Source organism: Lynx canadensis, chromosome D1 (genome assembly GCF_007474595.2).
Source record: "Lynx canadensis isolate LIC74 chromosome D1, mLynCan4.pri.v2, whole genome shotgun sequence".
Lineage (NCBI taxonomy): Eukaryota > Metazoa > Chordata > Mammalia > Carnivora > Felidae > Lynx > Lynx canadensis.
In genome coordinates, this window is record NC_044312.2 from 22,354,716 (window position 1) to 22,379,204 (window position 24,489).

Genomic DNA, 24,489 nt, shown 5'->3' on the forward strand with positions numbered 1-24,489 from the left:
GACTCAAAAAGTATTTGTGGAATTGACTGCGAGCCTTCTGACCACAGTGCAGTGTGGGAGAGTTGCACTGCTTTTCCCCAGGGAGGTGAAACCCAGGGGGAATGATAAATGGGGTGGGAGGGACCCCCGAGGGTTGGGGGCTGGACAGAGGGGCTGGGTCCTCTTGTGACTGTCCTCCTTAGCAGCTGCCTGGCCAGGAAGGACCCTGGGAACTGGCACGTCCTGATGAAGTGTTTTTGAGGGAAGGCTTCCACCTTGTGACCAAAGGGTGTCCTGGCTCCAGTGAGTTGACCCTGGGGCTTAACCCTATGCCTTCCCTGGCACTGTGCTTGGTCATTTCTGGAATGTGCTGGGCGAGGTGGCCTGAGAAAGATGTGGGAGAAGTTCAGCCCTTCCAAGCAGAAAAGTCAGGACCAGATGCTTCAGGCTAGGGCTTCTAGACTAGATGCCGGGAGCAGATGTTCCTGGCTGCATTCTGGGCTGGGCTCTCTGGGCTGGGGGCTCCAGCCGACTCCCTGCTCTTGGAAGCAGTTGGATTCACTGGCATCAGAGATAACATTTCAGTTGTTGACTATAGTCAGGGGAGCGATCCTGTTGGAGCCATAATCTGAAAGTAAAACCATGCTCAGTTCTCCCCGGGCACCAGGCAAAGCCTGTTCTCGGCCCCTCCTGCCGGCATCTGGAGGGCCCCCAGCCCACGCACGGCCTCTGCACATGCTGCTGGCAGGCACGGGGGCTGCAGCTGTCTGGTCCAGGGAGCAGGTGTGCCGTGTTGAGAGGCAGTGTGGATCCTGCTGCTTCCATAGCTCACCGGCCTGGCCCAGGCACAGCCGAGAAGTCCAGGTACCCCACCAAGATAAGGCACGCTGATAAGATATGAAGAGCCTGGAACCCACCGACTTTTATCCTCACAAGGTTGTGTTAGGATTAAAGGAGATAACCAATGGTAACAGCCGACAGTGCTTGCCACGTAGAAGGCTCACGGTGAACGGTGGCTGCATTTGTGAGTAGTTACTGTGATACGTACTAGACTGGATCTGTCCCTTGTCTAAGGGGGAAGATAGCCAGCAATTGGGCCTCCTGCTGCTGTGAACCAGGTGGAGTAGAATAGGAGGAGGGCCGGCAGGCTGGGGCTTTGAGGGCTCATGTGGCCAGGGGCTTCTCACCAGGGCTGGACTGAGCCGGTTTTGCCGTTCTTTTAAATTTTTAAAAAACGTCGGGGCGCCTGGGTGGCTCTGTTGGTTGAGCGTCCGACTTCGGCTCAGGTCACAAGCTCATGGTTTGTGAGTTTGAGCCCCGTGTCAGGCTCTGTGCTGTCAGCTCGGAGCCTGGAGCCTGCTAAGGATTCTGTGTCTCCCTCTCTCTGCCCCTCCCCGACTTGTGCTCTGTCTCTCTCTGTCTCTCAAAAATAAATAAATGTAAAAAAAAAACATTAAAAAAATTTTTTTAATGTTTATTTATTTATTTTGAGAGAGAACGTGAGTAAGCAGGGGCGAGGAGCAGAGGGAGAGGGAGAAAGAGAATCCCAAGCAGACTCTGTGCGGAGCATGGAGCTCGATCCCAAGAACCATGAGATTGTGACCCGAGCCGAAGTCAAGAGTAGGATGCTCAAGTGACTGAGCCACCCAGGTGCCCCTTGCCTTTCTTTTAACCATGACGCCACTCTCAGATTTTCTGAAGCTCTAGTCCATTTCGTGGTCAGGTGGAGAGAACATAAGACTAAGCCTTCAGTCTCAATTCTTACTCTACCCTTGGGCAAATCATTTAACCTCTTTAGATAAGCTTGTCCTACCTCACACGGTAGGCATCAGATGAGAAACTGAAAGAGCTGTAAAAATGTGGAAGCCCTCTCCAAACGCACAGAAGTATTATTATCATGAGAGAAGATTCTTTTGGGAACTCCTTTGATAAGATGGAGATTCTCTTGTGCTGCAGTGATCTTGATGCTCGAAGGGTAAACATGGCAGGTCAGTTCTGTGACCCCAAGGACACATATGACTCAAGGACAGAAGAGAAAAAGAGAGAAAGGGGGGAGGAGGAAGTGATTCTGATAATGGTTCAAAAATAACAGATAGGAGGGGGGGAGCGCAAAATTTGGAGTTTGGATTCCCAGATTTAAATCTCAACTCAGCCACTTACTAGCTTAATATCATTACTTCACCACAGTTTGCTAATTGGTGCAATGGGAATAAGAATATTGAGCATTTGAATGCAATAAGCACATGGAAACACTTTGTAACTTACAGAGGGCCACAAAGTGTGTGTGGGTGTGTGTTTAGTCACTGCCAGTGACCAAGGCAGAATGGACAGAGTGCCTTCCCCACAACACTCCTTCCCTTAGACTTTGTATGCTTGCTGGAGATCAATCTCTGGTGACTTGGACAGAAACTCTGACTGCTTCTCACTAGCTAACCTTGGGCAAGACACTTCCCTTTTCTGTGCCTGAGTCACCTCTCCGTAAAACGAAAGGGTTGAACATGGGATCCCCACAGATCTCAACTTTTAGGTGGTTTGTATTCCTGCCCTTGCAGACTAGCCTTTACAATCACTTTGTTGAGATTTCACATTTGTTATTATTATTATTATTTTTATATTTTTAATGTGCCAGAAGGCAGGGGTGTGGGAGGTGGTGTCACGAAGGGATGGGGACGTAGCCGACTGTGGCCTGACCTGGGCCCCACCCTTGCCAAGAATGGACCTATCCGCCCACCTGGGGGAGGAGAGCCGGTTGGAGCCCAGGAGCCCTAGCAGATGCGATTCCAATTTAGCAACAAGAAGAAGTCCTCTCCAAGGCAACCCAGGCGAACACACCACCCACTAGGCAGGACTAAAAATACACCCGCATGGTTTCAACGTCACACCTGAAGTAAAAATATATCCAACCAGGAGCTGCTGGCTCGTTCTCCCCCACCCCACTCTGCTCTCTCCATCTGGTGCCTTCGAGGGGAGGAGAAATGGAGGGCTGGGCGAGCTCTTCCTTCACACTAACCCCCCTCCCTCCAGGACCCCGCCAGCCCCCACCCCACACACACCCAGCAGAGCCCAAGGAAGGCAGGTCCTTTCGTAGCCATTGTAGCTAGAAGCTGCCAGATGGCAACGTTTTATCTGAGTCTTGCTATAGAGATGGATTCTGAGCCCCAAAGAACCTTAGGATTGTGTCTTAGAACCTTCCTTCCCATAGTTCCTCTGTTCCCACTCATTAATTCACCAGATATTTATTGATCCTCTGTTGTGTGCCAGGCACTGTGCATGACCCTTGGGAATTCAAAAAGAGATCAGATGAGTTCGTGGACCAGAGCAGTTCACCACATAGTGAGGAAGACAGATCTGTGCACAAACAACTATAGTTAGTAGAATTTAATGAGTGTCATAAGGGAAATAAAAATAAATTCTTACTGGCAGTGCTTTTTTGGTTAAAAAAAAAAAAGAAGAGGTTCTGAGTTCTGATAAATTGTACGTTGCCTCTCCTCCTCCTCTTTCTGTGCCTATTTGAATTGGCACGTGGGCTTGTTTTCCCTGCCAAATGAGTCAGTGGATATGGGAATAGAAATTTATTGGAGCCGATGGTGTCAATGTTGCTCTGAATAAAAAAGGTGCCCACACACCTTTCCAGGGAAGTGGAACAAGCATTAATTGATAGCTTACTAAGTGCCAGACGCTCTACGTGTTTCTTCATTTAATCCTTACCATAACCTGCGTGGTAGGTGATGCTATCCCTGTTTTATAAAGGAGGAAACTGGGGTTCAGAAAAATTCAGTAACTTGCCCCCAAAGGCACACCCACCGTCCCACTCTGAAATCTGTGCTTTATCTCACACCACGGAGCTTCTCACCCTAAAGTGTGAGCGAGGTCAAGATACAAACCCCAAAACATTTCCCAGGATGGTTCAGAGGAAGCAATGGTTTTTCTCACTGGCGAGACCCGCCAGGAAGCCGTGGTACAGTGGGTGGTATCTTGAGATGGATTCTGAAGATTATTAGAAGGACAGGCAGAGACCCAGGAACCCAGTTGAGGTGATGGGAACAGCAGGAACAAAGGCTAGTGCTAGAAGTCCAGTTTCCCTGAGTCTGTGAAGGCGGTGAGTGAAAAGACAAGGTGGCCAGAGTGCACCTGCTGTCTGTCCAACAGCACATTCTCTGCTCAGTCTGTTGAGAAAAAATACAGAAGTCTGAGGCCACACCCTGATGTACCTGGAACGCTCATCTGAGGACGTGAACTTTATTTCATTAGCCTCCGAGAGAAATTTCACTAGAGCGAAACAACACGAATACTTGTAATGGGCTTCTGCTCTGAATAGATGCCCAAGAAAAAGACAGGGGGCTGTCCTGGAAAGTGACTCCAGGGTATTGTCTATGATTCTGTGATTCTTGTGACCTCTGACCTAGGGCACTAGAAATAAAGGATCAAAATACCAGTGCCTGGGTGGACTTTCCAGGGGGTCAAGTCTTTGGTAATTCAAGACCTGCCCTGTGTTTATGGGTGGAGACTAGGTGGGATAGCTGGAGAGTCAGCCTGGTCACTGCTGTTCCCACCTTACCCCACCTCACTGGCCAGTAGACTAATATCCTCTGCAGCAGTCAGACCCTGACCAGGCCTCTTGTCCCACTGGCTCATCACTGAAAATCTCCACCAGAAATTTTGCTCTCCTGCCAATCATGCCATCCTATGAACCGTCCATCCCTCAACCCATCCGGGCCTTGGAGGCTCTGACCTCTGTTTCCATTGGAAGACATAGCCAGGGCTCAGGGAGGGGGGGTGAGAGCCAACATTGAGCCTCCTCTGTCCATCCTCCCCCTAGCTGAATGAGTCTGGACTGTGAGGTGAGGTGCAGGACAGGCCTAGGGGCTCCAAGGTCAGTGACAGGGAGAAGAGGTGGATAGCCAGGCAGGCTGCCACACACTTGGCTGGACCCATAATTGAGGTCTGCAGTCCTGGCCAAGGTCACAAGGGAAGGGATGGCTGAGAGGCTCAGAAGTGACAGAGTGGCATGACTGTGAATCACAAGGTTTATCACCCAGAAAGAGAACTCAACACTAACGTGCCTCCCTGCATGTGACCATCCTCGCCCCCCTTCCCCCCCAGTCTGCAGTGTTCTGTTTCCATCTACATATCTATTCTCTGTCTCTTTCTCTTGTGTTCTTTGCATGTTACTTTCCCTGAAGCTCTATATTTTTACATTCCTTCTAACTTTTTCCTGCCTCTGCTTCTGTATTTCTGGTCCTCTAAGCAGAAAGAAATGTTAAAAAGTTGTGTTTGTTTGTTTGTTTGTTTGTTTTCCAAAAACCTAGGTTGTCCAAGGAGGGGAAGGAAGAGAAACAGAAAAGGGTCCAACTGTCTTTTCTTGAATCCTTTTAACAAGCTTCAGCCTTATAGGGGAACTTGAAGTTAAGTACAAGTATGCGAATTACCAAGGAAATGGTGGTCTCCATCCCTGGAGGCCTTTAGAAGTGTTAGGGAAACCTATCAGGACAATTTATGTTACGAATATCTGTCCTGGGGTGCCTGGGTGGCCCCGTGGATTGAGCATCCAACTTCAACTTCAGTTCATGATCTCAGAGTTCATGAGTTTGAGCCCTGCATCGGGCTCACTGCTGTTAGCGCAGAGCCCGCTTCGGATCTTCTGTCCCCCTCTCTCTCTGCCCCTTCCCCACTGGCACGTTCTCTCTCTCTCAAAAATAAATAAACCTAAGAAAGAAAAAGAAAGAAAGAAAGAAAGAAAGAAAGAAAGAAAGAAAGAAAGAAAGAAAGAAAGAAAGAAAGAAAAAGGAAGTAAGAAGGGAAGGAAGAGAAAGAAAGGAAAGGAAAGGAAAGGAAAGGAAAGGAAAGGAAAGGAATGGAATGGAATGAATGGAATGGAATGGAATGGAATGGAATGGAATGGAATGGAATGGAATAGAATAGAATAGAATAGAATAGAATAGAATAGAATAGAATAGAATAGAATAGAATAGAATAGAATAGAATAGAATAGAATATCTGTCCTGAGGTAGAGAAGAATAAGATGGGCTGTGTTGAGGCTCTCAGAAGCCTCACCTGGGAGAGGGGCAGGTTAGGGGGATTGCCTTGCCCTGAAGAAAAACCTGGGCTTGAGCGAGGGGTGGCTCAGCCTCTCTGCGGCTAGAGAGAGGGTGATGTTCACCACTGCCAAAGGGCTTCAGCCAAAATCCTGCCTTGTCTTCAATCTGCTCTCCGGGGGGCAGCCCAAACTGGGCATTGCAGGCCAGCAAATGGGTGATGTAAAAAACACGAAGGCAGAAATGTCAGAAGTAATTAAACCAAACGATGGCTTAAACCCCTGTAGAAATCAACACATCCGGTTTAATCACCTTCTTAAGCTAGCACAAGACTGCAAGTCTGTGGAGAGGGGTTCTTTATTTCTTTGGATCGTTAACAGAAACTGCATATCTTGAGCTTGATTTTGGTTCAGATGCTCCTGAGGAGAGGTGATGAGGTTGGGGGTGGGGGTAGGGACTCAGAAAAGAGAAAAGAAATAATAAAATGTTATTTGAGATCATCTCTTCTTCCCCTCTCCTCGCCATGCATCTCCCCTGCTCCTGGCTCCGTCGGCACTCACGGCTCCCCCCGCCCCCCAGCACCCAGGCAGAGGCACAGTGCTGAATGTGCTAAATTAGGCCATTAGAGAAATTCATTTCTCTTTATTAGTCTGTGTCAAATCCTTTTTATTAGTGGCTGGAAACGACCTCTCTTCTGCAGTAAAATGTCATGCCAGTTCACTCCTTTTATTTGTTCTGCACTGACGAGGCTCAAACTCTCACTGAATTAGTGCAGTGAGATTTATTTCCTCCAAATTTTGAACGGCTTAAGAGAGATTGGGGTGGAGGGGGCGGTCAGACAGGAGGCGACGGAGAGAAGAGCGGAGAAAGATCTGGGAGGGAGAAGGTGAGCTCTTATGGAGGTCAAATGTCCTCCACTCTTTGGAAATAAAGTCTAATGACCATCTTTCATATCTTGTTCATCATCGTCTGGGCACTGGGGACTGGGTTTCCACATTCTTCTAGCCTCTGAAGGGTATTGATCTACAATGGAACAGATCTGGACAGCATGAAGAGGAACTCCTTAAAACCCATTGTAGTTGGACAAATGGAGGTTCAGGGAAGGCCAAGAATTAAAGAAGCAAATCCCACACCTAACTGGAAATCCTTCTTCTCATCCCTTGCCCGGTTCAGACAGGACCATTCATCTCCCCGGTGGCTAAGATCCCCGGCTCCCATGGTCCCTGCCCACCCCACCCCACTCCAAGCCTGCAGCAAGGGCTATTGGAAAGGACTCTATTGGAAGACTTCCGGCCTCATCTCCAGCCTTCTAGGGTGATGTTGGAGGGAAGCTTAGAAGTATAGGTTAGCGCATAGTCTGGACAACTGGGAAAGGGGCCGGGAACCGGGCTGGGAACAGCCTTAGAGGAGCCCATGGCATGACTGCAGCCACGGAACCCAGCTGGGTCACCGGGAAACAGCTGGTTTCTCAGGAGGTGGTGCACAGCGTCTCACCTATCCCCACGCTTCAGATAGCAGGTGACAGGTAGCAGTCTGGGTTTATCGAGGGATCCAGGCAAATAGAGCATGGGAGCTACAGGCAGCCCACTGACGCTGGCTATCAGTCACAGAAAAGCTGTGGGCAAGCTCAGGTGCCATCTGAGCCCCTGGGCTCAGGGATCCAGGGATCAGAGTGAGCAGAAGCAGGAGCCTGGGGAGGGTAGGTATATGAGAAGAGTGATTTGGGAGCTGGTAGTGTGGCCCAGGCGGGGAGGGGCTGGAGAGAGGTGGCCATCCCAGTACCCATGAGGTCTGTTCTGTGCTCCAGGGGCCCGTGGTTAAATGGGGGGTTGAGGGGAGGTGGCGACAGAAAGTATGTTTCCTTCCGAGAGATAGCAAAAGCCACAGAAAACATTCCACACACACACACACACACACACACACACACACACACCCCCTCTGGGGAGATCTGACACCCGGAAGTGAGAAATTTATAAAAAGGGCCCCTGCTGTGGCTCCGCATAGAAGATGCACATTGTTCCCCACGTGTGTGACAGTGCCTCCACCACACCTGCTTACCTCTTCAACCTCATCTCCCTCTATTCCCATCCTGCCTACCTTGCTCCACACACACTCATCTGGATTTTGTTCTAGAAATGTGCCAGGCTCATTCCTATCTTTGGTGTTTTGCTTTTTTTCCTGCTTGGAATGGCCCTCCCTCAGATCTTTGCATGACTGCCTCCCCATCATTTGAAGCTTAACTTAAATGTCACCTCCTCAGAGAGGCCTTCCCAGACTACTCTCTGCCCTGCAGGGGCAAGGACAGTGGCGAAGAAGACTACTCTCCCCACCTACCCAAACTCTAGTGCTGGGAGACTCCATCACTGGCAGATTCCCTCCTCCCCCACCCCTCATGGCATCCATGCTGTGTACACAGAACACACAATCCCCTCACACATACCGCATACAGATAACACAGAACGCGTGCACACACACTGCATACAATATGGGGCATGTGCACACTGTACTCACAGCACGCAAAATCTGAACCCCACTTTCATACACACAACCCATATGTGCACACATTCTGCATAGACGCACTGTATGGACACACACCATAAAAACACACGGGATGGAACACTTACACAACACTCACACTCGCTCTCATTGACAGCCTACATTGAGCCCTGGTGCACACACATGCACATGCACGCACACACAGAGACCATCCCCTCTCCATTCAGCAGCTGCCCACCCTCCCTGCAACCCGTGAGAAAGGAATGTGCAGTGACCGGCGGCTGCTGCGGGGTTGGGGCGGGGGCTGCGCCCCCAGCACCTGGCACGATGCTGCGGATTATTAGTTCCTGGTAATTTAGTGCCCTTGTACAGAGTCGATTTGTGCCTTTCATTCCTAATTGATCTAGTGGCTGTTTAAATGGCAGCAGGCATCTGTTGAGAGTAGGAAGGTTCATAAGGCGCAATAATTCATAACACCGTCTAGAATTTGCCTTTCATGTCCCTCAGCTAAACCACTGCAGGGCTCTGCTTAAATTACAGCCACTGAGGCTTTCTTTGGTATTCCACTCAGGGCCAGGAGAATCTTGCATTAAACTGGGATCAGGTTAGATTAGACTATAATATGCTGCGGTATTAGCGGCTGCAAATGAAGACTTACACTGGAGTTTAACCCCTTCACCTGGTTTTCTCTTTGTCTTCAACCGGATGGGTAAGCGAACCCATTGTTTTCCCTACCGGCTTCCTGCCGGAGCTGAATAGATCTTCTAGCAATTGGGGACTGCAGATGCACCATCCTTAGATATTGACCCTTTTTTCCTCTCCAAACTGTAACCTTGGCTGCACTCTGGGGATCCAGATGTTTACGCATCAGCTCCCAAAACAAGGGTCGGGAGATGGTGTCTAGAGACAGGCGGCCATGCCAAGCAGCTCATAGGAGGCAGGAATTTATGTCTCCTCATCCCCCCACTGCCCCTGAGCCTGAGTAGAATGACTAGTAGGTGTAGGTATGAGTGTAGATGGAACTAAGCACCTTCTGTCTTTTTGCCCAGAATTATTGAATCCCAATACAGGCTGTGAGGGGTTCCCCCATTTACATACAAACACTGTATAGGCTGGATATTCAGTCTTTCTCTTGGTGTGTTCATAGTGTACTGGAAGGAAAAAAGCATGATCTTTTTTCCTTTTCAAGATTTACTGTGTTCTCCAATATGGTAGCCACTAGCCACAAGCGACTAGTTACATTAAAATTGCTAAAGTTAAATAAATTTAAAATTCAGTGTTGCAAGCACCACAGTCATATTTCAAGTGTCTGTTGGCTTCAGTCATTAGTGGCTACCATATTGGACAGAAGAGATTCTAGACCATTTCCATCAGTGCAGAAAGTTCTATCAGACAACACTGACTAGAATATCCCTGTTGGCAGAGGCCTGGGAGCCAAGCTCAACATACATACTTCCTCCTCTCCCAGCAAGCAGGGCTTAATCAAAAAGAAAAGAGCTAGATTGTGTGGTCCCAAGGGACTGAGGAGAGCCCAGAGAAGGATGGACAGATGCTTTCTTTGGAATCATAGTGGAAGGGAATGAGGCTGCAGGGTCTAGGGTCAACAATCTGTGCAAACACATGCACGCTTACCGGGATGCTAAGACCTGATTGTTCACACATGCTGCGGGGAAACAAGAACGATATGCACTTATAAGTACAAATGGCACACACACATACAATATGCAACAAGTATGTATTGGGATCCACATACCTCTTCTAGACTCGGGACACCCAGTGATGAATAAGGTGGGCTTGGTTCCTCCCTCATATAGCTCGAAGTCTGGTGAGGAAGGCAGATAATAAAACAAAGAGCTCAGAGAGCCATCAGCGTAGGGCAGGGGCAGGGGCAGTGAAGGAAGCTTCCCAGAGTTGGTGATGTCTAAGCTAAGACCCTTAGAGCCAGTCAGGTAGGCACTTCAGCTTACATAATACATCACAGAACGATGCCCACACACCCCATACTCACACTCACACTGTCTTCATTTGCCGATTCATCATCAGTCACCAAATATTTAGTAAGTGCCTGCTATGAGCATGTGGGGCAAGGTCCTAAGGATACAATGATCGTTACGACAGGGGCAATCTTGGAAGAAAACAGTGATGCAGATAATCATCGAATCACGGTTGTGCTAAGTGTACGACAATAGAAAGGTGCAGGGAGATGTTATACATGTAACTGGGGTGTCTGATCTAAACTGAGTCAGTCAGCAGACTCTGGACAGGTGGAGATACCCGCCCACCACGTGTGGGACGAATATTCCAGCTCACACATATCCCCCTGCATACACTTGCAGACACACAGGTGTGCACATCTGTGGCCCTCAGCTGGCTCCAGACAGCCACGAATGGGTCTGTGACCAAGCACTACCGCTCATACCTACGACTCTTCTGGATACTTCCTACATCTCCGTCCCGGGTTGACCCTGACCCAGAAATGGACACATTTCTTTGAAATAAGTTATACCCATCATCTCTCACCAAATATCCATGCAGCTTATCTGACCAAAGAGAAGCGTTAGGCACCCAGTGGGGAGGAACGGAGCCCTCTAAGGCCCCAGCAACGAGGAGACTGGATCCTTCCGTGCCAGGGTATGAAGTGCTGTCATCCAGACTGGCGTGGGGACTCGGGATGTTCTTAAGAAGTAGGACCTTGGGAGAAGGAGCGATGGGAATGTGGGAAAGGGGCCCTGGTGGCTTCTGAGCCCAGCCAGCAGCGGGTCTCTGCGTGTGCGCATGTGTGAGTTCTTGATGTCCCCGCAGGCACCCTCTTTTCCCGCTCCTGACGCTGCTGTTTGAGAAATGTGAGCAGGCCACCCAGGGCTCTGAGTGCATCACCTCCGCCAGCTTTGATGTGGACATCGAGAACTTTGTCCACCAGCAGGAGCAGGAGCACAAAGCCTTCTTCAGCGATGACCCAGAACTGGACAATCTGGTAAAGACCCTCCGACCCCCACCCTGGCTAGGGTCTTCCTACCCTCTGACCCCTCTAAATGCCCTAGAAATGATCCGTTTATTCCTTCATCCATCCCACAGAAAATTTGGGGTGCCCACTCTGGGGCAGGCACTAGATGCCCCCATCTAGCAGCTGAGAACTGTTTCTGGTTCCTTGAACCAAGAGTTGCATGACCGGGTCTTGCTGCCAACGGCCTTTTCTTCTCTGCTCACTGCGGCACCAACATCCCACCACCCAGCACTCCTTGCAGCACGGACAGGAGGGAAGGAGAGGCATGGGAGCCAGAAGGTCTGGGGTAGCTGCTCTGAGGACTGGAGTCCCAGCATGTTAGTGAATCTGTCTTGGGCTGCCCCCAGATGAGTTGATGGCTGGTGTGCTACAGTGTGGAGGATGAAGGCGACAGGCATATTCAAACACATCAACAGAGAAAAAGAGCTGGAGACACAGTCATGTTGAGAAGGCCAGCAGATGTCCTGTCCATCTGAGGGACACAGACCAGGCTCGTAAACCCAGTTTACCATCCAGATCATCACTACAGGGTTTTTTTTTAATACACATTCCTGGGCCCCACCACCTGGACACTGTGATTCAGTAAGTTTGGTAGGGGCCTGTGAATCTACATTTTGAAGCTTCCCAGGCAACTGCAATCAACAATATTTGATAACCACTACTATCGGTGACATCTGAAATTCTCTTCTCCCCTGGGAATCCTGCAGGGAGAGAGAGAGAGACAGAGAGAGAGAGAGAGAGAGAGAGAGAGAGAGAGAGAGAGAGAAACTGCTCTGTCCAGTCATCACGATATACAGTCACCATGGAATTATTTATTAACCATAATTCTTGATTTTTCTGTGGGTGGATTACCCACATCATGCATGGTGAATTTGGAAACTGGGCAAAACTCTCCTCCGTAAATTGAGTGATTATAGTGCTGACCTCTTGGATCCAGAGTTTAGCTGATACCTGGTCCCAAACACACACACACACACACACACACACACACACACACACACTCAGAGCACCTACAGAACAGATTTAAGTGACTTACATATCATTCTATGCTGTGAATTACCCACCCCACTGCTTCTCTCAAGAGCTGAACATGATATTTTACGGAGTCCAGAAGAGCTGCCAGGAGAGAGCCCACCCTGGCCTGGAAATTCGTGAAGTGTCAGAGCAGGGCTGGCGTTTAGAGAGAGAGCACGTGCCAGAGAGTAAGCGCTTACCTGGCATCAGAAGTGCTAGTGTAGGTACCACTCTGCTCATCCCCGGCCCTCCCTCTTCCCTGGCTGGGATTGAGCAGCCATACTTCCCGGGAGCCCGGCCCACTGCCTGTCCGGTTCCTTCCAGGCTGGTCTGGCCCTACCCTGCAGCTCAGCTGATTACCATCTCAGAACTGCAGCTATGAAGCGGGTCCTTGGAACTTAGACCCACAGCAGCCAGGCAGCCAGGAGAGGAGGCGGCTCTTTCTGTGGGAGCTAGACTGTGCCTGGGGGGCCAGGACCCCCTCCTGTCACATGACACAAAAAGAAGCTGAGGCCCAAGTTGGTAGAAAATACCTAAAATCAGACCGAGTAATATAAAAGAATGGAAACCTTTTTAAGAAGCAGGAGTCCTGGGGCAACGAACCTCACGTACCTTACCCACCACTGCCTGCCAGGTGAGCTACCAAAGACACACTGAGGACAGCCTCCTGTTCCAGTATAACCTGGAAAATACCGAAAAGGGGCCAGCTCTGTGCTGTCCCCTTGCTAACACTGCCTAGGTCTCTCTGGGTTTTGTTCACTCAAAGAATCCAATTTCTTGGTTCAACCCAGCAAAACTTGGTTAAGTGTCTGCTACATGCATGCCTGACCTAGGGATGTGGATGTAGCAGCAGCTGCCCCAGTGGCCCCAGATCTCTGGTGTTGCCTGGTCATCTGTCCTGGGTGACTGGGCTGGGAGTGGGGCAGTTGGTGGAACCGTCCTCAGATATCACACCCACCCACATGGGCCTGATTTACCTAGATGTGCTAGCCACAGTCAATGACTGGCTGACCGGTCACTTGTTTAAAGAGAGCCTGGGTGGCTCAGTGGGTTAAGCATCTGACTTCGGCTGAGGTGATGATCTCATGGTTTGTGAGTTCGAGCCCCTCTTCAGGCTTTGTGCTGACAGTGCAGAGCCTGGGTGGGATTCTCTCTATCCCTCTCTCTCTGCCCCTCGCTCACTCACACCCTCTCTCTCTCTCTCTCAAAAATAAGTAAATAATAAAAGTAGACTAATTAATTAAAAAATAAAGTAAAAACAAAATAACAATAATAAAATAAATAAATAAATAAATAAATAAATAAATAAATAAATAAATAAAGAGGGTTGAAGGAGCACTTAGAGACAGAGGGCCTGAGCCTGGCTTCACTGCTTACCCTCTGTGTGACTTTAATGACGTAACTCCTTTGAGGCTCGGTTTTCTCGTCTGTAGATCTAATACACCTGTCTCATGTGACTGTGACAAAAAAATTAACAAGATGGCATGTGGAACTAAATGTCCTTTAAAAATGCATGGCATCCAGAAGGTTAATCTCAAATGCAGTATCCCTTGGGTGAGGCGATCCACCTTCCCAAACTCTCCTCCTGGCCATCAAAGAGACCGTGTGGCTGGGCCCCTGCAACTTTATTTGGGGGGGTCAAGCAGGACCCTTTGCCACCCCATTTGTAGTTCTGTGTCGGGAGGGGGCAGCTGAAGAGGCCAACCACAGGAGCCATCATTAGAACAAGAATCATGTAGCCAGCACAGCCGAGATGCACATAATTAGAAATTAGAAAAAGGTCAGATCGCGTCATTATCAGCTCAATCAGCTGCTGAGTGCCACAGCCAGTTAATTTGGCATCTGTATTTTTTACAACCCTGTACACGTAGCCCAACGGACTGTAACTCTTTATCCGGACAGATATACTGCGCAGCGGAGCAGGGACATAAAATGAGAGACCCCAAGCAAATGAGCTGAGATAATTGAGAGATTTATTTTTTATATATATGTGTGTCAGGGCGGCTTTCCTTTGCCCTTGAATATTGACTTTCACAAATGGGATTGCCAGGAGGACATGGGTCCCCCCAAACTTTGGCCCACCCTGAACCCTCAAGCCACGCTCTGATCCTGCTTTCTCCCAAGCCCAGAGAGCCCGTCGGCCCCAGTCTTGCCAGACCCGCCATTTGGACATCAATCCTCCCACCTCCAGCCACCCATCCTCCATGCAAATCACAGTGCTGACTGGTCCCTTCCCCTGCTCCCAGTAGTCTCCCAGACAGGTTCCCATGGGAACGGCTGACTGAGCTCTCCCAGAGCTCCCAGAGCTGCCCAAAGATCAGAGAGGTTCCCAGATAGAAGGCTTCAGAGGGAACCTCCCCCCCTGCTGAGCCAGCTGCTCCCACAGCACACTGCTGCCAGAAGGGAAACTTAGATTCACAAACAGCTAGGGAGAAAACCATGGAGAGAAGCTGGTTCAGCCCATCCCACTACCCATTTTACAGATGGGGACACTGAAGTCCAGAGAAGGGAAATAACTCATTAGGACAAGACCCTAGGTCTGCTGGCTCCCAATACCCTGCTCCTTCCAGGGTCACCACCTCTCTTCTTTCTGGAGTTAGTAACGCCCTCATTTATAAATGCCACCAGCTTCTCCAGATCCCCACCTGCCCACCCCCCCCCCCACCCATCCCCTGGTGCCCCACTCTCTGACCCTCTCTACCTCCCTATTTCAGTGCCGTGGGTGGCTAAGCTGGCACACTGCCCCCTGTCCCCCAACCATCCAGAGCTCCCTCCCTCTGGATACTCTCCACCCCAGTCCGCACACCCAACCAGCGCTCACCAGACCCATTTCTTACCGGGCCCACTGATCCCCCGTTTGGACCCAGCAGCCTCTGACTGGCAGTTGGTAAAGTTTGTAAAATTTGCAAGTTCCCCAAACCCCTTTGAAAGGTAAAAGCTTTTTGTTTTATAAAATCTGATTTACGGGCCCCCAGTGCAGTCCCGAGGTTTTATATATTATGCAAGATTTCAAACCGAGGCTGTAAAACGTACGGTTTCAGTTTCATGCATGGAATTTTTTTATGTGTAAATTTTTTAACATTTATGGGGCACGTTTTAATGAGACTCTGGTGTGGCTCGAGGGACAGATTATGGCTGCCTGACCGCAAAGCCAGCTCCAAAATGGGGCCCCCCAGACTCCTGGGCCCACTCTAAAGAGGCAGGGCCAGAGGCCGGAGGCTGTGAATAAGGAGACACAGGAAGGAACCAGGCCAGAAGTCTGGGCCCACAGAGACCTCAGGCAGCCCCGTTCAGAATCATTCACTTCAGGCTTCAGTCCCACGGTCCCTACATAGGGACAGAAAAATCTTACCAACACCAGGAAAGGGAAAGCAAATAAGGATAATCAAAGCTAGTCATGATTAACATTTATAGAGCACTTACCAGGTGCCAGGTGCCATTCTAAACACCTTACAGATATTATCTTATTTAATCCTGTTTTCAAACCCACGACGTAGGTTACAAGTATTATTATTATCCCCATTTAAAGACGAGGAGACTGAGACACAAGGTGGCATCACTTAGTTCAAGATCACACAGCTAGTCCAAGGCAGAGGCCCGAGTCAGATACCGCACAGGTCTCGAACTCCAGCGCCCACACTCTTACCCGTCGTGCTGACTTCTAGCTACTCTTTCTCTAGTGCTCTGGATGCACCAGCTCTTGTTTTTAGTTCTTTCTAGATGCATCTCATTTAATCCTCAGTACAACTCTGGGGGAGTTGCTATTATTATCCCATCTTACAGGAAAAATGAGGAAAGTAAAGTCTGGAGATTAAGTAAGTTGTCCAGAATTTCTCAGTGGCTGAAAGACCCCCGAGACTCTGCCTCCAAACCCCATTGTTCTTGACCACCCTTCTCTATTCAGTTCTCGTAATAGCCCCATGAGGTAGTTATTGACATCCCCACTGTACAGAGGAGAAAATCAAGGAGTAAGGGTCCCACAGCCGAGCTGGGATTTGCACCGAGTGGGTCTAATTCCCAAAGCCCACCTCTTTCCCCCGAACCACTTGCTTCTCCAAATTCTGAGGACATCAGAGGAGAAGTGTCGCCTTATTGACTAAAACGTGATTTAGCTGGTCATGCACGATGGCTTCCGTAGCCGTTCGTTTTATCCCCTAATCATCTGGCAGTTCTCGCACCTCCAGTCTTCACCTTTACTTCCACATCCTGCTCCTTGTTCCAGTGACGCTGCACTTCCAACTGCTCAGATCCAGCCGGTCTGGTCGAGAACAACTCCTGATTAGAATTTAGCTTTGGCTGCCCTAATGACCCGCAGGAAATATCTGAGCACTTTAAGGAATGCAAGTTTATAAACCCTTTTGTCTGTAAGTGAGGGAGAGTAGTTCCAGCTTCCTGACTTGCAGAAGGAGGAGAGGGTGAAAAGAACCTGTCCCCCAGGGAATGGATACCTCCCTAACTGCCGCGTGGAATTCTGGCTACCCGAGCGTATCACCTGTGTATCCCCATGGTTAGAAGACTCCAGTGAGATGATGATGAGAAAAGCATTTTGCAAATCATAAAGTGGTATGTATATAAATGTTTTGGAAGGCAAGGATTTATGACTATCAAGTGAGGGGGCCACGATCCTACAAGAGAGGCCACTTTTCAGAAAGGAACTTGGTGGTAGCGGGGTGGAGGAGGGGTTAGCGTAAGGGATAGACATTTATCAAATAGCCACTATGCACCCAGAGCATTTACATACATTGTTTTATTCGACTTTCCCACCCACTCTACAGTGTAGGGGTTACAATACTAAGTTTCACAGATAAAGTTAAACCACTTGTCCAAAATAGGCAGGCAGGAAATAGTAGATTTGGGACATCACACCATGCGTCTTCACAGCCAGCCAGAAGCTCCAGTCCCGGGTACTCTCCCGGGACTGGTTGGGCTCATGTGCAGTGGTATGAGACTAAAATGCAAGATGGCATCTTGTTTTGCTTTTTTTTTTTTTTTTTTTGAAGGGTACTTCTCAGAAGAAAAGGGCTGTTTCTTTATTTTGAAAGAGCAAAAAGAGAGAGAGAAGCTGGAGGTGAAGCAAGACTTGGGGGGGGAAAGATTGAGAATACATCACATTTGATGATGATATTAAATTAAATGGAATTGTTATTGCTCTAGAAGATTTGAAATAACTTTTTATATGATATTGATCACTTAGAAAAATAGTTTAATAAATCAGAGTTTTATTCTGATTTAGAAGCAAAAACCCAAAATTGCAAACACATAGGATAGAGAATGATTTACTAAACATAAATACAGAGGCAAAACACTAGAAATGATTCTGTTTCCACCAGCTGAATATGGAATGGCAATATAAAAGCCACCAGCATATTAGAAATCATTAAAAGAGGTTAAAAAATTATATGCCTTTGGTTCCCTGTGACTTATAAGATATTTTCACATCATTATCTCCTTTACCCCTCATCAGATCTTATGAGCTAGGGATGATCATTATTCCCATTTTACAAATGAGGACGTTGAGGCCCACAGAAGTCATGGAACTGGCCCATAACATCCAATTTGTAAACAGTAGGCCTGGATTCAGGCTGTTTGGCAACAGCCCCCACAGGCTATCTGTTCTGCCACACAGTCACCCCCACTAATGGTATGGCCCATCTTGTTCTCTAGTATTGAATAGGTCCTACATATTCATGCCTCAGAATACCATTATGATTTACTCTACCTTCTTAAATCTTTAAACCGAGCCCATTATCCCATGAAAAAGTAATCCTTCAACTGTGCTCTGTTAGACCCAAAGGTAGGTCCACTTTTGGCCACCGTGCACCGGATCTGGTGTAAGCTCACTGTGTGTATTTCATTTAAACAAAAACTTTCTGCATAGATTTTACTTTATAGTTTGTCTTACTTGTACTTTCTGATTCTTTTTTAATAGTAAGTATTTATTGGCTATGTTTTTTAAATAAATGAATAGATATGTGTACCTTAGTGTGATGTGAATGTGTATATGTATATTTAAAAATAAAGAAGTGAAATCTTGATTAAAAATGAAGACAAGTCCAGTAAATGAAAGCTCAGAGACAGAAGGAAAGATAAAATGGAAGGAGAGAAGGAGAAAGGAAGGAAGGAAGGATGGGAAAAAAGAAGAAAGGTTTAAAGAATTAGGATGATTTTGTCTCGAGAAGACAAAGCTAGTTGGACAAGTTATTCAAGTCCGATGCCTTGTTCTGTGTATGGCATATAGTGAGACTCAATATTTGTGTTGAATGGATAACATTAAATTAAGGGAGGTGTATTGACAGAGGCACTAGGTAGGTATTCTTAATGCCTGCAAAAGGCTGAGTAAGCTCTTTATATTCAGGCAGGAGAGATTTTGGTAAATGTAAGGGAGAACTTCTCAATCAGCCGACTGAGCGAAAATAGAGATGGTCTGAAGCAAAGGTTCTGACTGGGAGAGCCTCAGAAGAGAGGAGGCAGCCATGTATCCTAGAGTTTGGACCATCCACTCACCTAGACACCAGCTCAGGTCATCTCCTGGGGTCCCTTCCAGCCCCATCAGTGAATTGAGGGCACAAGTCCTGGTCATGTTCAGGGAATCAGAAAATGGAAAGCACCTGAGAGCCCAACCCTCTCTTTTTATGGAGGAGGAGGCAGACACCTACATCAGTAGGTGTTTTGACCCCTGTGCACTAGGCCAGGAATGAGAGACGAGAAGCCAGAGCAGCTGAATAAGGGAACATTACCAGGGAGAGTTCTGGAAATCCAAACGTTTAATGTCCCCAACACTATTTGGTCTTCCTGGAACCTCATACTTCCCATCACTGAGCCACTTTCCCCCCAGACCATGCACCCTTCAAACTGCTTTTCTCCATCTACACAAATCCCAAGAGCCCATCTTGAGGGTGAAGCAACATAGGTCACCCAGCTTCATATCCTAGTGTTATCACTTACCAGCCGTGTGACTTTAAACCAGTAAAAATACCTCTGGGCTTTATTTTCTTCAACTGTAAAATGTGGGCAATCATGGTGCCTATTTGCAGAGGTGATTCTGTGGTATAAATAAGATAAGTCATGTGATAGGTTTAACACAGTGCCTGAGACATAGTAAGAATAAGAAATGTTCGGGTATTGTTATCAATCAATCAACGAGTCAAGGGCATTTATTAAATGCTTTATGTGGTGCTAATTACTCTGAAAGACATAAACCAAGGTATCCATGGCCAAAGTCAAGTAGGAAACTTAGAGCAGATGTTCATTCAGTACCAAATAATCCATTCTAAAGTCATGATTCTTTTCTTTGCCTGGGAGAGCACAGTCTCTTTTGGTCTCAGCCCCACAGAGGGAGCACTCCTTTAGGGTAAGACCCTAGGATTGAGCCCTGTGTGAAGACACAAAACTGTTGGTTTCTGTCTTTGAGTGACAATTAGTCTAATTCAGTACTCTGAGAGCCCTTAATTAGTTGAGCACAGTTCCAGCCCATCAGGCCATGCAAAAGCTAACCCAGAGACTACTCAGTAGTACTCCACTAGAAATGCCAGCGAAGCTCAGACAGGAGTGTGGCACTGATGTCCAGCCGCCACACAGCTCTACTCACACCTGACCATCAAAATTCCGGGAGAGATTCTCTGCTTGTTTCCTAAGCACCGAGATGTTAGCCAATAGCTAGAAGGGTAGAATTAAACAGGGACTCCCTGTATACTGCTTATGTCGACATCAATGGGTCTCAAAAGGCAGCAAGGCCCACCCCCTTTTCATTTTTCATTTTGTTGTCATTGTCAATTCACATGCAGTCCTAAGAACTAATACAAAGAAGTTCTGATTCCCTTCTTGCATAACTGTTAGTACAGTTTCACAACCAGGAAACTGACAACGATACAACCCACCAATCTTATTCAAATTGCACCATTTTACATGCACTTCGGTGTGTGTGTTTAGTTTTGTGCCATTTTCTCATATATATAGATTCATGTAAATGCTGATAGTCGAAGTACAGAATAGTTCTTCCCTTCTCCCTCCCGCCCCCTTCTGCTCCCCCTGGCCACCACCCATCTGTTCTCCATCTCCACAATTTTGTCATTTCAAGAATGTTAGATTCATGGCATCATACACTGTGTAACCTTTTGAGATTGGCTTTTCTTTAAAAATTTTTTTAATGTTTATTTATTTTTGAGACAGAGAGAGACAGAGCATGAACAGGGGAGGGGCAGAGAGAGAGGGAGACACAGAATCCTAAGCAGGCTCCAGGCTTTGAGCTGTCAGCACAGAGCCTGACGCGGGGCTCAAACTCACGGACCGTGAGATCGTGACCTGAGCCAAAGTCAGACACTTAACCGACTGAGCCACCCAGGCGCCCCTTGAGATTGGCTTTTCTTTCTCAGCATAATTTCTTTGGAATCCATCAAGTTGTTGAGTGTCTCAGTAGTTTGTTCTTTTTTGTTGCTAACTAGTATTCTATGACATGGATGTACCACAGTGTCTTTATCCATTCGCCTATTGAAATATATTTTGGTTGTTTCTAGTTTGGGGCTGTTAGAAATAAGGCTGCTTTGACTGGTTTTTGTGTGAACACATATTTTATTTCTCTGGGATAAGGGCCCAAGAGTGCAATTGCTGGGTATATGGTAAGCATATATGTAGTTTTATAAAAACAAACAAACAAAACTGTTATACTGTTTTCCAGAGAAATAAACATTTCCAGAAAAATGTTTTACCATTTTTCATGTCCCCCGGTAATGTATGAGTGATCCAGTGTCCACTTCTTTGCCAGCATCTGGTGTTGTCACCATTATTTATTTTAACCATTCTGATAGGTGTACAGTGATATCTCATTGTGGTTTTAATTTGCATTTCCCTGGTAGCTAATGACTTTGAATATCTTTGCATGTGCCTATTTGCCATCTGTATATCCTCCTCAGTGAAATGTCTCATGTTGTCTTTTGTCCCTGTTCTAATTGGGTTGCTTGCTATGTTACTGTTTACTGCTGAGAGCTCTTTATATATTCTAGAAATAAGCCCTTTGTCAGATACATGGTTTGCAAGTATTTTCTTCCAATCTATAGTTTGCCTCTTCATCATCTCCTTCACAGGGTCTTCTGAAGGGCAAACACTTTTCATTTGTGTGGGTCCTAATTTATCAACTTTTCCTTTTCTGGGTCAAGCTGGTATTGTCAAGCCTAAGACCTCTTTGCCCACGCTTAGGTCCTGATGATTTTCTTCTGCATTCTTGTTCTAAAAGCTTATAGTTTTATATCTTACATTTAGGTCTTTGATCCATTTGAGCTAACTTTTATAGAAGATGTTAGATTTCAATCAAGGTTCACCTTTTTGCTTGTGGATATCCGATTGCTCCAACATCAGCTTTTTGGAAAAGCAATTTGGCAATAGTTATCATGAGCCAAAAAATGCCCATAGCTTTTTTCCTGTCATTTCTGGGAACTCACCCTAAGGAAATAATGCAGACACATGAATAAAAGCTGTAACTTGGAAAACAGTCACTGGAACGTTTTTTGTAAAATTGAAGAATTGGAAGTAGCCTGAATGCCCAAAAATCAGAGATTGCTTAAGGATGGCACACGTGGGAAAAAATATGCAACAATTAAAAATATATCTACTCAATTATCTTTACCCATTCAACAAATATTTACTCAGTACCCATAGTGTTGGTGCCAGGATAACGTGGTAAGCAAATTAGACACCATCTCTCCCTTCTAGAAGCTCACAGCCTGGAGGGACAATGGAGAAAACAGTTCCGGTGCTTAGAAAAATACATCTGGGAACACCTGGGTGGCTCAGTCAGTTCAGCGTCCGACTTCAGCTCAGATCATGATCTCACGGTTTGTGAGCTCGAGTCCCATGTGGGGCTCTGCACCGACAGCTCCGAGCCTGCTTGGGATTCTCTCTCTGCCTCTCTCTCTCTCTGTCCCTTCCCCACCTGTGCACATGCACTTTCTCTCTCTCTCTCTATCAAAAATTAATAAATAAACATTTTTTTAAAAAAATGAAAAATACATTTGGTATACCAAGGAAAAAAAACAGGAAACAAAATTGCACACGGTGAAAAGACAAAAAAAAATCGTTTTTTTAGGGTGATTGGATCAAGCACAGTTTATTGTCATCTTTTTCAAACCTCCCGCGGCATTGCATAATAATAACAATGATAAAGAGAAAGCTCCAGTTGAGAAACAGCTCCTTGCCAGGGAAGGTTGGGAATGTCCGTCTGAAGAGGCAACAGGCACACATACAACAATCCAAAGGGCACAAGAGTAACCACCACGGACAGCAAGGTGTTCCAGAGCCCAGCTAAGTCATGCTGGATGGTTCAGTCAGTCAACAAGTATCAATGGGGGCATCTGCAAGGTGACCTGTATTACATGAGGCACTCAGAGTACATGTGCAAGAATAGGCAGTCCCTGACTTCTTCGGGCACTCACAAGAAATTCTGATCTCCATCTTCCTCGTGCCTGTTCAGCACTTCACTTTTCCACTTGTGAATCCTTTCGACCAACCTAGACAGTTGTTAGGGAGGGCACAATTATCCCCATTTTTCAGACAGCAAGGTGCGGAGCAATTGCCCAAGGTCACACAGATGACACGTGGCAGGGCCGGTGCTAGAGACCTGGCTTTCATCTCGGTGGTCCTCAGAATACCATTACTCAAGAAAGATTGTGTTAACAGTGGGCTCAAAGCATGCAAACAATCAGCAGACAGCCGTAACTAGAATTTAAATCGAGTGGATGAGAAAGCGTATACCTGGGGCAGGGGATGGGCTTCTCCCCCCCTGGTGTGCTCAGGGCTCGGGAGGTCAAGGCAGCACGGGGAGTGTCATCTGAACACCTGGGCTCACTTCTCCCCTTTTCTCCCCAGATGGTGAAGGCAATCCAGGTCCTGAGAATTCACCTGCTGGAATTGGAGAAAGTCAATGAACTCTGCAAGGACTTTTGTAACCGCTACATCACCTGCCTCAAAACCAAGATGCACAGTGATAACCTGCTCAGGAATGACCTCGGGGGACCCTACTCCCCCAACCAGCCCTCCATAAACCTTCACTCACAGGTAACACACAGGGCTGGGTCCTAGCTCCTAAGCCAGGTGTAGAAATGTCTGAAGGTCCCCTGGTGGCCTAGGAAAGTGGAGCAGGCTCACTGGATCCTTTCAGCATAAAGGCCCTCCTCTGATCCACTCCTTCTCATCAGCAGTACCAGAACGCACCGTGCCAAGGCATTAATATTCCTTAGAAGATGACCAAAGTGATTCCTGGCTTCCTGGCCCGAGATATCCTAAGAAATGTGCCTAAGTGTTGAGATGGAAAGCTTTCCTGGAGGATGAGGCAGGAGCAGAGCCCGTGATGGACTCCAACCTCCTAGCCTCATGCACTTCTCAAGAGGGCTTGCTAAGCTCTCCATGTTCTTGAGAAGGACAGTTTGGGGAAAGTGGTCCTTCCCTGAATCCCGCCCACCTAATAAATGAAGACAGTTTCCCATGCAACTGCTTCTCCCAGATCGTTTTCTAGTTGCTTGCCCTACCCTGACTCCTCTGTCTTCCTAAGGTTCAGGGCCACTGTAAATGTCACTTCAAGTTACTCCCCTCCCAAGAGTCACCTGCCACCTTCATCCTGGGGACCGGGGATGTGGAAATGGCAGCTATGTGTTGTAGGTGAGAATGGAGTTTTCCCTCCAGGGCAGAATATTTTCCCCAAACCTACGAGCTAAGAAAGCTGCCTGGTGACCACCTTTTCATCAAACTCACTGACATCTACGTAAGCCATAGCTCACCACTTTCTTCCTTTCCCAGTGAGCTCCCGAGTCTAGGACAGACATGTGGAAGGCCCCTGGAGGTTTAGAGTAGCCTATTCTCATGAGACAGTCGGGCTTGGGGGAAAGGATAAGCTTTCTAAGATTAATAGGTGCTGGAAAGAATGCCTAAGAAAGGGGGTGCCATTTTTATCTCTAAGCTTTAAGGGCCAACACA

At 47.5% G+C, this 24,489-nt stretch overlaps 1 protein-coding gene across 5 annotated transcripts in view; it reads left to right on the plus strand.

Annotated features, from left to right (window-relative positions):
- The window catches only part of PKNOX2 (PBX/knotted 1 homeobox 2), a 284,066-nt gene that overhangs the window by 226,407 nt on the left and 33,170 nt on the right, over window positions 1–24,489 (plus strand). For all 5 annotated transcript variants that reach the window (XM_030333207.1, XM_030333206.1, XM_030333201.1 and 2 more), the window contains 2 exons: window positions 11,313–11,484; window positions 23,386–23,574. In XM_030333207.1, the coding sequence (XP_030189067.1) occupies window positions 11,313–11,484; window positions 23,386–23,574 (361 nt within the window). The remainder of the gene's footprint in view (window positions 1–11,312; window positions 11,485–23,385; window positions 23,575–24,489) is intronic.